The 13,229-nt window shown below is 38.1% G+C and overlaps 1 protein-coding gene across 1 annotated transcript; it reads right to left on the bottom strand.

Moving 5' to 3' along the window:
- Window positions 1-7,321: 7,321 nt before the first annotated feature.
- On the bottom strand, window positions 7,322-11,224 carry LOC143578119 (protein NRT1/ PTR FAMILY 8.1-like). The gene is made up of 4 exons (XM_077061782.1): window positions 11,111-11,224; window positions 10,914-11,034; window positions 9,195-9,841; window positions 7,322-8,415 (listed from the first exon to the last, which is right to left on the bottom strand). The coding sequence occupies exons 1-4, from the start codon at window positions 11,198-11,200 to the stop codon at window positions 7,462-7,464; spliced, it is 1,812 nt and encodes a 603-aa protein (XP_076917897.1). The 5' UTR covers window positions 11,201-11,224; the 3' UTR covers window positions 7,322-7,461.
- Window positions 11,225-13,229: the final 2,005 nt, after the last annotated feature.

Consider the following 13,229-nt stretch of genomic DNA (forward strand, 5'->3'; position numbering starts at 1 on the left):
ATGAAATTCGTTATGATAAGATAACGAATCAGTTCACCCATTCGTTATGTCCAGATAACGAATTAGTTCGCTCGTTCGTTATATTAAGATAACAAAGTATCTCACCCTGTTCGTTATGTTAAGATAACGAATTAAGTCATGTTCAGATAACGAATCGGAATGACGAACCAGATGATGATAAGATAACGAACCAGAATAACGAATCAGCTAACGAATCAGGCTTAATTCGTTAAAACAAAGGAGTTAGAGAATAAAATAATAATTTAAAATCCTAAGGGAAAATGTGTTAAGACAGTTAACGAAAATAAAATTTTTCCAAGCTGACCTGGCAGCTTAACCCCACCCAGGGGCTCTACCCATTGGACCCCACTAGGGGCTTCCGCCCCTAAAACCCCCCTTCCAGGGGCGCTGCCCTCGGACCCCCGTTCGTTGAGGGTTACGATTAAACTAGAAATACGTTATGGAAAGTGATAGTAATTAATATGCATAATTGTTATACAGTTAGCCGTGCACAACTGAAGAAAGGGATTACCATTAACGGTGAACGTAACCGAGTTCAGGTGAGTTTCTAGCCCCATTTTCTTGTTATGTTTTAGGGGTTGTGTGCATACATGATGTGATAGTTAATACACTTACCTTAAATGGTAAGTGTATGCCATGTATGATGTATGTGATAGTTATTAAGTTATGAACGTGAATGAAAGCTTGTCGGTATGTGAACGGGCTTCGGACATTGCACATATTGACAACGTAGGTATGTATATGAAAGATGAATGTGTATGATAGATATATGTACAACATATGAGTATGTATAAATGATTAAAGAAAGTATATGTATGCTACGGGTATGTAAAGACAATATGTACGAAGCTGAAGAAGTAAGAGATCAGACCCTAATATTATCTGAGATAAAGAAGAAGAAAGGGATCAGACCCTAATAATATATGAGATAGACAAGAAAGGGATCAGACCCTAATAATATCTGAGATAGACAAGAAAGGGATCAGACCCTAATAATATCTGAGATAGACAAGAAAGGGATCAGACCCTAATAATATTTGAGATAGACAAGGAAAGAGGGGTCAGACCCTAATAATATCTAAGATATAATGGACAGTATTTATATAGTATGAAAGTAATAAAGCATGAACGTATGTATGAAATCATGTAATGAAAGTAAATTAGTAAAGTAATTATTATGTATCTTCGGATGCATGATTAAAGGTAAGTGTATGTATTGCCTGATGTGTGATTAACTAGAACTCACTCAGCGTAGCTGACTTTTAGTATGCACGCAGGTGAGTAGGATGAGACAGCTGCCTTGAGCGGGGACACATGGAAGAAGAATAAAAGTCTGGCATCTGAAGACTCATGATGTTTTATGTTTAAATGTTTGATTTTGAAAGACAAGATGTTTATTTAAGGCATGTTTATAAATTAATGTGCAATGTTTAATGAAATTTTTAATATTCCACAAAGGTTTTAATTAACTCTGATATTTAGAACTGTGTTTATGAGTTAATCCAGCGTCCAAAGTAGGGTACCGGTAACGGGGCCTTACAAGTTGGTATCAGAGCAAAGTTTGAGATATTTAAGCATCCTACATGCTTAGACTCGAACAGAGAATGGGATTTAAGTAAGAAAATAAAGAAGATGTCAGTTTAAGATAGCCATGTGTCACTCAAGCAAGCTCGGTGAAAGTAAAGTGTATGGTTAAATAATGAATGTTAATGTTAGCTTGATTGCTAAAGAAAGGATACGTGAATGTTAGGGATAGGATTAATTGATTCTTTGATTGATTAACTGTATAAAATAGAACCAACACAAATAGACTCATACGGGGAAGTGTTAGGACACGGAGTGTAACGTGATCAGCTAATCACAACTGGCCACTGCTATTACCTGTCAGCCTTACTATCCTTGTACTAAATAGTTCCTTGAGTGATGACGTTTGTGTTTTCCCTCCAGAATACGATGGCTGGAGCTAAGGCAGTTGTTGGAGCAGGAGGTCGCACTGGACGTCGTGGCAGGCCTCGTCATCTCCAACAAACTTCGGTAGAAACAGCTTCCAACACTGGAGATGAAGGAAGCGCAGCTGGAAGGAACCCAAGCAACAACGAAGGGGTACAACTGGATCCCGCTATTCAAGCAGCTATCGTTCAGGCTGTAGCCACTGTTGTGAAGAACTTGACTCCGGAGGGGTCTGCTGGAGGCCGTGAGAGAACTGCTGAAAGGGCGGGAGGATAAGGTAAGAAAGATGATGAAAGGGAGAGGGAGGCCTCGAGTGTGGTTAAGTCAGTGAAGGTTGATGATAGGAGGAGGGGCCGAGGTGGGTGCAACTACAAGTCATTTAAAGGTTGTGACCCGCCGAAGCTGACTGGTTTGGGAGATGCAATCGCTACTCTCCAATTGGTAACCACTATGGATAAGGTTATCCACATTAGCGAGTGCCATCCCGATCAAGCTATGGGATATGGCACCCAATCATTTGGTGATGAGGCAATGTATTGGTGGGAATCGATTGAGTAGAGGAAGAGTCCAAAGTAGATCAAGGCAATGAAGTGGGAGGATCTGAAAGAGTTGGTAAAAAATAGGTTCTGTGCTGACGCAAAAGTTGAGAGGGCGGAGATGAAGTTCCTGAACTTGAAAGCTGAAACGATGGCACATCGTGAGTATACCACAGAGTTCAACCGAATGTCTAGGTTGGTGCCCGATATGGTTAACACTGAATCCAAAAGGAGTGCTAAGTGAGGGGATTGCCACGGAGGGTCCTGACGTTAGTCAGGGCGAATAAACCTGCTACTTTTGACTCTGCTGTCGAACTCGCAGAGATGGTTTATGAAGACCTGGCAGTGGACGATTATGCTTCTTCTGTAGCCTTTCAATGAAATGTAGGTAACCCTGTCAAACTATTCTGCCTCACCGAAAAAGTCATTCCATGTCTGACTGGAATAATGATCGGTAGAGGATTCGTAGCCACTTGTGAGATGAAGTGTCTTTGAACTCCCCTGACTGGTGGTGGAACAAATGCCCTTGGGACTCCATCATCAAAATCATTGTACGACTGTTCATGGTTTGGTTATCGTCTTGGTGCTCGATCTCTCTGATTATTTGGATGATTCTGTCTAATTTCTTGGTCATCACGGAGATCTTGTTGCTGATATCGACCCCCTATTCATCTCTAAGCTCATCCTCATCCTCAGAAACGAAACCAAAATAATCCCCTATCTGCCAATTTTCCACCCGTGCACAAGCACGATTAATCTCGGGTCTTTCCTCTCTCAAATCAGCGTGTCTTTAACGGGTTAATGGGGTGGATCTGATTGACAAGTTGTCATCCATGTTAAACTGCCTCATGGGGTTACGATCAACGTCTCTTTGGTTGAACAGATTGCGGTCTGTCACGGTTAACGTTCTGGGTTTGTGGAACAGGTTGTTCTTGGTTATTTGGTTGGTAAGCATTCGGGTCTCTTCTATTTCAGGTACTCATAGTCTCTTCTTTTGGTGTTATGACTTCAGGTATTTAGTTTAGTTTGGGTTTCTGAGCTGCTCGGTTTCGTCTTGCTGTTTTCTCAATTTCTGGATCAAACTGAAGCGGCTCTTTCTCACGGGAATATCGCGTATGCATCAACTTGTCAAGTTATCTGGCAGACAAAAATACCAACACCCCGTGTAAAAATCAATGAAGAAATAGTTAAAAACAAAAATTAAAAACTAAGCTAAACTAGCACTTTGCGCATTGATTCCCCAACAACGGCGCCATTTTGATCGATGTTGAAAGGTCAATCAAAAACATTTGTAAAATACCTTTACTAGATTGGGCAAGTAAAGGTGACAAATCCACATGGAATCGATGGAAAGTGCAAGTGAAACCCAAATTTGATTATAAAATACTTAAAGTGGACATATGATGTCAAACGGTTTAAATGAGTAGTTTGTAAACAATTAAATTAAAATAAACAAACTCCAGTGTTCGGGTTTTGTAACAAGTTAGGAAAATGATAAACTTCTTTGGACGGTTTCTTGTTAAAATATGTAAATCAAAAGAATTAACTATTGGCTATGTTGATTGTCAGAACTGAATACGAACAATTGACACGGCTTAATGAAAATCTATTTGATAATCGGTTTAACTTATTGAAACCCATAATCAATAATATGTTTAACGTAAACAGGTCAATGACGAAAGAACTTAATCCTAATTGTTGATGACCACAAATCAATTAACTGACAAAAGATTAAGCAATCAATAAATAAAAACCGATTAAGCACAAAAGCATACACAAAGAATTGATCTACGAATAATTAACCAAATCCAAATCCAAAGTTAGAGTATACAATATCAAAACCTAACATGCAACTCAACCCTACACCCAGATATGGTCATGAAGCCTTTAGCCTAGCATCTTGATCTTCATTATCTTGACGATTGTGTTGAGGAATGATTTCATGGATCAATCGTGTGATTTGAGTGTGTTGTGGTGGTGTAAAAATGCCTCCAAGAAGTCCAAAAACTGATGGTGAAAGAATAATCCCGACCTTAGGGTTTTTTCTCCTTAAATATGGAAGAAAACTACCAAAAGACGCCTTTTCCGTCAGATCCAGCCGTACCTTACGGCTGGGCCACCGTAAGCTACGGTAGTACTGCCGTAGCGTACGGCTCATGTAGTGTAGCTTATGGCTGAGCCGTAAGCTAAGGAGCTCTGGTTCTGCTTTACGTCCAATTCCAGGCCGTAAGCTACGGCCTGGAAGGCGTAGCTAACGGCTGGGCTTGATGCAGATCTTCGTTTTCTCGTTCTTCTAGATTCTCAATCATCCGGTTAAGCTCCTGATCACCCCTCCTCATATAATATCTATTCTTCCATCCTTAAACACTCCAAATTAGCTCCAATTAAGCTCCGCACACCTTTAATCACAAACGCACTCAAAGTACTCGTGTTCGCAATATTTAACTAATTAAAACACATGAAATTAAACACTTAACGCACATATTTTTACCCACACATCAGAAAGAACACGATTCAACAACATGAGGGCTCGCCAAGGGACGAAACTAATGATCCCTTAAAGAAAGTTAGAGATGCGGACGATGCATTAGAGGCTGAGATCTCCTCCATTTTTAATGTTAATGATATGGTAGGTACCGAGTCTCTCGTTCAAGAAGTCGTGGAGCATGAAAAAAATAAAGTTGATGAGGACGATACCAACTACTCACCGAACACGGACACTCCGGTTCGTGGTGAGCAAGAAGATCAAACTCAATGGCCAGCAACGGTGATGGCTCTTCCAGCAGCTGGTGGTGAATCTTTTCAACAACCGAGAAGAAAAATGATAAAAAGGCACTACAATAACAAAGTTGCAAGTCTCAGGGTCCGTCTCTATCCGTATCATGATGCTCCCCTATCCTTTACTGCATGTGGCACCCAGCAAGACTTGGTCGATCCGACGTGCCAATGGGAACTTTACTTACATGTACTACACGGATATGCACACATTGTCTGAGCTGGACATGAATTATGTCAGACGGTTTGTTGGTCTGGGTGCATATGAGAAGGAGCTAAAAGGTTGGTTCATGAGATTCCTAAGAAAGGAATGAAAGAAAGACTACCCTAATTTCAAACTCAACAGTGGTAAGTCGTACCGTCGCCAAACTGAGGTTGATTCGGCAGCGGGAAAGAAACAGAAGCCTTGGAGATACAAGACCCACAAATATGTGAGGCCGATCTATTATGGAGAACCGTTCAAGCCCAACATCTTCCATGATTTCATTTGTTTGTAGTTCGACAAAAACATTGGAGAGGTTGTCATCCATTATGAAAGGATGTATTTCCTCCTCTTCTTTGACGAGCATGAGCTAGTTGCGCAAAGTAAAGAAGATTTTTTGAAGTTATACAACTCCCCTGGGCACAGCTAAAGATGTTCGTCGAGACATCTCTGATAAGATAGTTGAAAAGTTCAACAGGTTTGTACACTTCCTTGTTGACAATCAACTATATGAAAATGACGAAGGCTTCGACTACGAGACTAACTGAAGACAGGAGCTACCAGATCAAATACCAAAGACTAAAGGGAGATTGTAGGGTCTCGTTTTGTATATTAATCTTTTTATTTGTTTAGTCCATTCGCGATGTATTTAGTTAGCTTGTCGCTTTCTTGTTTATATGTTTGGGCCTTAGGCCATGTACATTAAGCACAATGGGCCGTGAATATAATGAGGCATGGGATGCTTCCCCTATAAATAGGGAAGCATTACCATGCATACATTATCTTTTGAATGTAATTTTATCTTCTTACCAACTCTCTCACCTTTCCACTTCGAGTAATAACCAAACAAGATTCGAGATCTATAGGTTGGTTACAAGTGATTTCCGCTAACTTCTAATTAGAGATTGATTCAAGAACTCTCAGTTGTTTAATCCACGAATAGGACCTACAGTCATTTTAGCAATATACACATAGATAATTACCAAATTAATAAACAAACTAATAAATGCGGGATTTACTAATAACTTATCTGAATACAAACCCGAGTTGGGTAATGATTACAAATACAAGAAAATGAAAACCCGAAATGTTACACTTCTCACATTAGCTCCCATACGTGCTCATTTGCTAGCCAAGCATGCACATTTTCTAACATCGTCTCATTCTTTACTTTTGCACATTCTTTAACATTCTGTCTTATACAAAGACAAAGCGACTCGTCGGTTCAACTCCCAGCACTTGTCACGTTGCATGTAATAACTTGGCCATAGTAGGGCAATGGGGCTATCCATATTTAAGGAGTTTAGTAACTTAAGCACAAGAAAGTCGTTGTTACAAAAAAAACTAATAAAAGTATAAGTTAAAATGTTTTGATAATAAACTAAAGAATATAAAATATAGAAAACCTTCGGTGACCAAACATAAACGAACACATTACCAATAATTCACGAACACATTGAATGAACAAAAGCCCTATTCAAGTTCATTCATTTAGTTAATTGAACGAGATGCATTGTTCAAGTGTGTTCACTTATTAAACGAACTTTCCATCAAACGGATTAAAAGTAGTTCGTTAAAAGTTTGGTTTGTTATAGCCCAATGTGTAGTTATCTAATATATGGTATCAACTGTAATTATTTGTTTTATAAGATAAAGGAAACATTTTAGCTTAATTTTTGAATAATCATAGTTATACGATAAAAATGTATTTAATTGATTATGTGAATTGGTTGATAAAAATAATTTTAAATCCGTAAACATGTTCTTTGATCTTAGCTTGATTGTTTGCTAATTCAACAAAAGTTTGTTGAGATCAATACATCTTAACCAACACGTACTAGAGAAGTTAGAAACAAACAAAGGGTCAAATTAAAGTTTTAAAATTCACAAACTATCAAACAAAATCAACATACAACAAATTAGCGGGAATAAAACAATGAAAAATAATAACATTATGATCATGAACTTCAACATTTATCATGCATCCACCATAGACTCATCTCTAACACTCCCTGTAGCACTTGCTCCATCTCTACCCTTATACCTCCGAGCAACCCATAAATAAGCCACCAAATTAACCACGTTAATCCCCATTAATATCCAATAAAAGTAATCCAACTTACTCTTGTTCAAATCATTCGTTAACCACCCTTTCTCCTCCTTCCCGGTCGCCCTTTCGATTATCTTCACAATCGCGGTACTCAACCAGCTCCCAATCCCGATCTCGCTCAAGAACATCGCGCTACTTATGCTCCTCGTGCCATCCATCGCTTCATCGTAAAAGAACTCGAGTTGTCCCACATATGTGAAAACCTCAGCACTTCCTATAAGAAAAAACTGAGGAAACAACCAAAACACACTTAGGGTTTTAGGGTTTGCATGGTTCCGCCTTTTGTGTTCCACCACCGCGGCCGATGCCATTGCGAAAATGGAGATAAATAGACCGACACCGATACGTTGCAATGACGTGATCCCACGACGATGGCCTGTTTTGGCCCTTAAGAACGGGACGATAACTTTTTCATACACGGGTACGAGGATTATTGCGTTGATGGCCGAAAAGACTGCTACCGAGCCCGAGGGGATGAGGAAGTTTGAACCGAGTTTGCGGTCCATGATGGCGGCTTGGGAGAGGAAGAAAGTGGAGAGTTGTGCAAAGGAGATTGAGAGGGCAATGGTGGTGGCCCAAATGGGTAAAACCCTAATGAAGCATTTGAATTCTTCTACTTGTGTTATGGTGCATTGGTTCCATCTGTTTTGGGTTGTTGGTGATTGTTGGTCTTTGATTATGGCTGCTTTGTCTAGGAATTTGTATTGTGGGGTGTGTGTGAATTTTCGGGCACCGGAAATGTCGGATTGTTGTGTCGGAACCTCGTAGAGTTGGTTGTCGCGGGCTCCCCGGAGATGATTCTTTGTGGCAACCACCATCACCTGCGATCACGGGTTCAGGGTGTTAAAGATTCTGTTAAATCGAAAGTCAAAACTGAATTCACATATATTTGGACCTGTAAACGAGCATGATGAGTCAAGGTGGCTCGTTTATCTTAATGAGCTGAAAGGTGAAAGCCTGAGTTTGTCATAAGCTCAAGACAACTTGTTACTTTTCTTTTAAAAAATATATTTGACATGTATTGATATTATAAACGTACGAGCCATACAAGCGACCTACCAAGTTAGCTAACGAGAGAACATACTGAATTTACTCTGGCTCTTACTAATATTTGGCTACGACTTTTTAAACTGGTATGAGCTAATGAGTCAATTTTGAGCAAGCTTTTTTTTCAAGTGCCTCTCGAGCCTCTAGCTTTTTAAAGAAGTTTAGTTCGGTTAAACCGAATTCACGCATGGCTATGCCTTTTTTTTTCTCATATCCACCGAGGAATTCAACCCCAAACCGATAACCACTCATCTTGTTTCTTGTTTAACTTCGGTTTTTTTTCAGTTCGAAACCGAAAACAAACATAATTCAAATTCAATTTTCGGTTCAGTTTGATCATATTGAATTCAATTTCGGTGTGACTGAAAAATAACCAACACCAGCAAACCCAGAACCCGAACCGATCAACAGTCAACACCCCTAATATCTATCTAGGTAGAAAAACCAAACCTAATATATATCAGTTCTGATCATTTTGAATTCAGTTTTGGTAATCCGACAAACCCAAAATTAAGCCAAAAGGATAACTTACAACCATCGTATCATTGCTTACCTGAAAAAACCTCGTGAATACGCTCCCCGTCGGCTTCTTATACCGATAATTCGAGAACCCGGCGGCTAAAATCACAATGGAAAGAAACATAGTTATAGTAGGAATACCAAACCCCCATGCAAACCCTTTTTCCTGCTGCACATAAACCATAAGCGTAATCCCAAGCAATGCACCCATATTAATCGCAAAGAAAAACCAATTAAAAAAAGCATATTTTTTCACTACTTCCCGCTCATCTTCTTCATCAAACTGATCAGCACCAAAAGAAGACACACACGGCTTGATCCCGCCCGTGCCAATCGCAATGAGACCAAGTGCGGTGTACAGGAACGCTGTTTGCCCGTCGGATGCAGGCGGGCATGGTCCTTTGAGGCAGAGTGCGGGGCGTAAGCTGTCGAGTTTTGCTGAGAGTGTCAGCATTACCATGCCCGCCAAGTAGATGAATGAGAAGACGATTATTGTTAAGAATCGGCCTAAATATGCATCAGCAATGAAGGCGCCAACTAGGGTGAGGACGTACGCGGCTCCTATCCAGTCGGTTACGTGTGTGGCGGCGTTTGGTAGTGATTGGTGCATTTCGGTTACTAAGTACAGCACCATGCTTACCGCGACTGCGAAGAACGCCAGCCGCTCGGCTATCTCGTTCACTACAAAGAAAATTTACCATAGCTTTTTATAAGGAGGAGGTGAGAATATATTGTGAAGGTACATACATTAAACCTTGTCACTACCAGGTTTACTTTAGGATAAATATTATCATTTTCAAGAAAGTTTTATAGATAATTTTTTTTTAACGACCAACAAACATAGAATGTCTAGGTATTTCATACGGGGTGACCCAATGACAAAAGGTCATCGCCAGCTGGTCCAACCCAGCAGCACGGAGACCTTAAGCGCCTCCAAGTTATTTCCAGTTCTGGATAAATACACCCGCCCGCTGGTGGAAAAACCCGGCCGCCCTCAAGATCGAACTGGAGATCACAAAAAAAATCTCAGTTTTTTCATTGAGCTACCCATGTCCCCCAAAGTGTTGCAAGTGGGGTTTGAACTTGGGTTTTTATTAAGAAACTTATACTCTCTACCACTACACCACATTGAAAATGACGTTTTTAGTTTTTATAGATAATTGGTTTGTTAGTTATAGCTTTATAATTAAAAAGAAAAAACTACTATTACGTGTCTAAGAATTTTGATAAAACGAATTAAAAAAGTGGGTATAATTCATTGAACTGTTGAGTTATCTAGAACAATTTATTTCAACCTTTTTTTAACTAAAAAGGATTAAAAGGAGAATTCTTATTCTTAGAATTAATATGTGAGCAGGCAAGTATTACAAAATAAATATTTATATTTAAAGTTAAAAGGCACATGTGCCTCAGGTGGTCGGCCGAATCCGGCTTAACGGTACAAGATTATTTTAAAAACTCTTTTGTTTATTTTTTTGATGATAGTTAGGCCGGTTAATAATTAATACCGTTTTATCTTGAAGATTTTCCTTAATTAAAATACCGTTGGCTTTAGAATAAAATATAAAAATCCCGTTTGTTTAGTAAACCACCATGGTGCTTGATGGCTCAATAACAAAGCTGTATATATCTTAAAGTTAAAGACTCAAAAATGAAAAATCATAGCTTCAAGTTTTAAGGATTAAAAGAAATTTACATTAAAAAAATTATTTAGTAAACTAATTAAAATAATGGAAAAAATATGTTATTATACCGACAATGAAGGGAGAGGCTCTCCATCCACCAGTTTTTTGCTTATCAGCAACCCTCCCTCTATAATCAACACAACCATTGCTCACCACCGTCATCTTTGCACTTGATATCGACTCTAATGTCTGCAAAATACAATATGTATATATTTGTTACACGACGATCAACAAAAAACATATATCATATCAGACGCTACAATACCTTAAGCGATTGTTGTTTTTGGATAGGATCCATTACGACCGAGGGTTCTGTGTATGATGATTTCTCGGTTTTTTCACTTATTGTATCCATTATACTTTTTCGGGTTTGATGTTTGAATTGCGTCTTAATTTGTACAACTTTAGACCTAGTTTGTTGTGAGGACATTGTTATTTATACTGTAGCTGTGTTAGTGTAGTGGAGGACGGCCGAGTTATTGATTTTCTATTAGTTAACTGACTCGTTTAGAATCATTTTGAGTGGGATTCTTATATTAATGATACCAAGATCAATCCAAAAGCATTTGATTTTTGTAAAATAGAGATGTACAACATTACATGATATTATAATAAAGGTCAAATATTGCTCATAAAAAGTATTAAGTTTTTTTTATTGTAACTTTTTTTTAAATATAAATTACATTTACTTATTTTTTCAGAATATTGTATTTTTTAAAACTAAGATATATTTATGAGGTTTGATATCGCAAAATTATAAAGGTTAATTATAAATTTGATCTCGTGAGGCTTAATCCATCTCGTGATGCTTCACATAGACTTAAACCTAGAAATATCGCACATAAATGGGATTTGAACATTTGACATCAAATAGAAGGGGCCATTAGACAAACCTAAATTAAATGTCCTGACCATCCCCCCAAATTAAGTGGTGATGGAATCTAACTAAAATTATGAAGCACGAAATTATTAATTAACCTTAATAATTTCGTTATGATATTGGATGAAACCACGTAACTAAATATAACTTTACTTTAAACAGATTGTCTAGAGCTAAAATGTTCACAGAAGAAAGCATTTGTTAATAAACATAAAAACGTAATGCTTTTATGATTCCTTTATAAAATTGGCCAGGGTGAGTGAAAAACAAAGTTGACGTGGATTGTGACCCGTCAACCCTAAAACCGTCCCCTAAAAAACTCTTTTCTTGTAGTGTGGGTTGATCCATCAATGTTGGAACCACCAGGTTTGACAATATGGTCGAAATTGCCGGTTAAAATGTCAAGAACCTAGTCAAACAGCTTCGTGGCTTCGGCATATGGAACATTACTATTATTTATTTAAAAAAAGGCTGAATGCTATTAAAGAGTAATAAAAACCAATCCAAAAAAGCAAGAAGAAGATCCAAAACTAATCTATTTGTATTAAACATAAGATCTAGAAATATACTCATTGAGCCTATTCCAAATCAACAGCTGGAATGTACTAGCATTTAAAAAGCAGTTCCAATCAATTAATTAGAAAAAGTTGCATATATCATCTACTTTTTTTTTCTATTATATAAAAATGGAAGGCCTGCTTGCACTTAAATTATAACTTGTTTTCTCTCTCGATGGAAGTTGCAGGCTACAATATTAAGAATAATAAATTTTAAGTTGTTGCAAACTCATCATTCACCTTGCAGTGATTATTATTAATCGATTTTCTCCTTTAGAATGCTATTACACCAACCGGCAAAGAAAGAGTTATTTTTACCTTTTCAAAAGATAATACAGTGTATACCTAGTGAGAGTTGAACCTAAAAGTTAATATAATTAACCATTTAAAAAGAAATATTAATTATGACGGGAGTAAACATCTAGTACAATATAATTAAGGTATGCATGTAGTGGAGAGGAGATGGGGCGACAACCCCGGCCTCTCTACATTTGCATACATGGGCGTCAAAACCACTACACGTAGGGTTGTCAATGAAGGTGCCAAGCTCTCATCTAATCCCGTAGGCTTAATTAGTTTTCTATTTAGTATAAAACGATGAATCTTATGCGGCTACAGAAAAAATGAATGAAAAACCAACCTCAACAGAGCACATTCAGGTATCCATAATCTTTAGTGTGCGTACGTCGCCTATTTCTTGGTGCTATGTGTGAGGGAGAATCGGTTGCAATTCTATATATCCGAAGTGTCCATGACGTACATACATTGATGGGGGTCAATTAATTGGTGTTTGTTGGTTGTGTATTAATACAGCGTTGATTAATTACTAGATGAATTTGAAATCACATGGTTTTGCAGGTTTGGTTGGTGGGTGAATTTATGTCATAATAGTCTACGCTATAACTATTGCCATGCATTGAAAATATTATTCACTAGATTAGATATAT

Source organism: Bidens hawaiensis, unplaced genomic scaffold, assembly GCF_021521415.1.
Source record: "Bidens hawaiensis isolate Kalapana, Puna unplaced genomic scaffold, B.hawaiensis_p1.1 tig00029036_1, whole genome shotgun sequence".
Classification (NCBI taxonomy): domain Eukaryota; kingdom Viridiplantae; phylum Streptophyta; class Magnoliopsida; order Asterales; family Asteraceae; genus Bidens; species Bidens hawaiensis.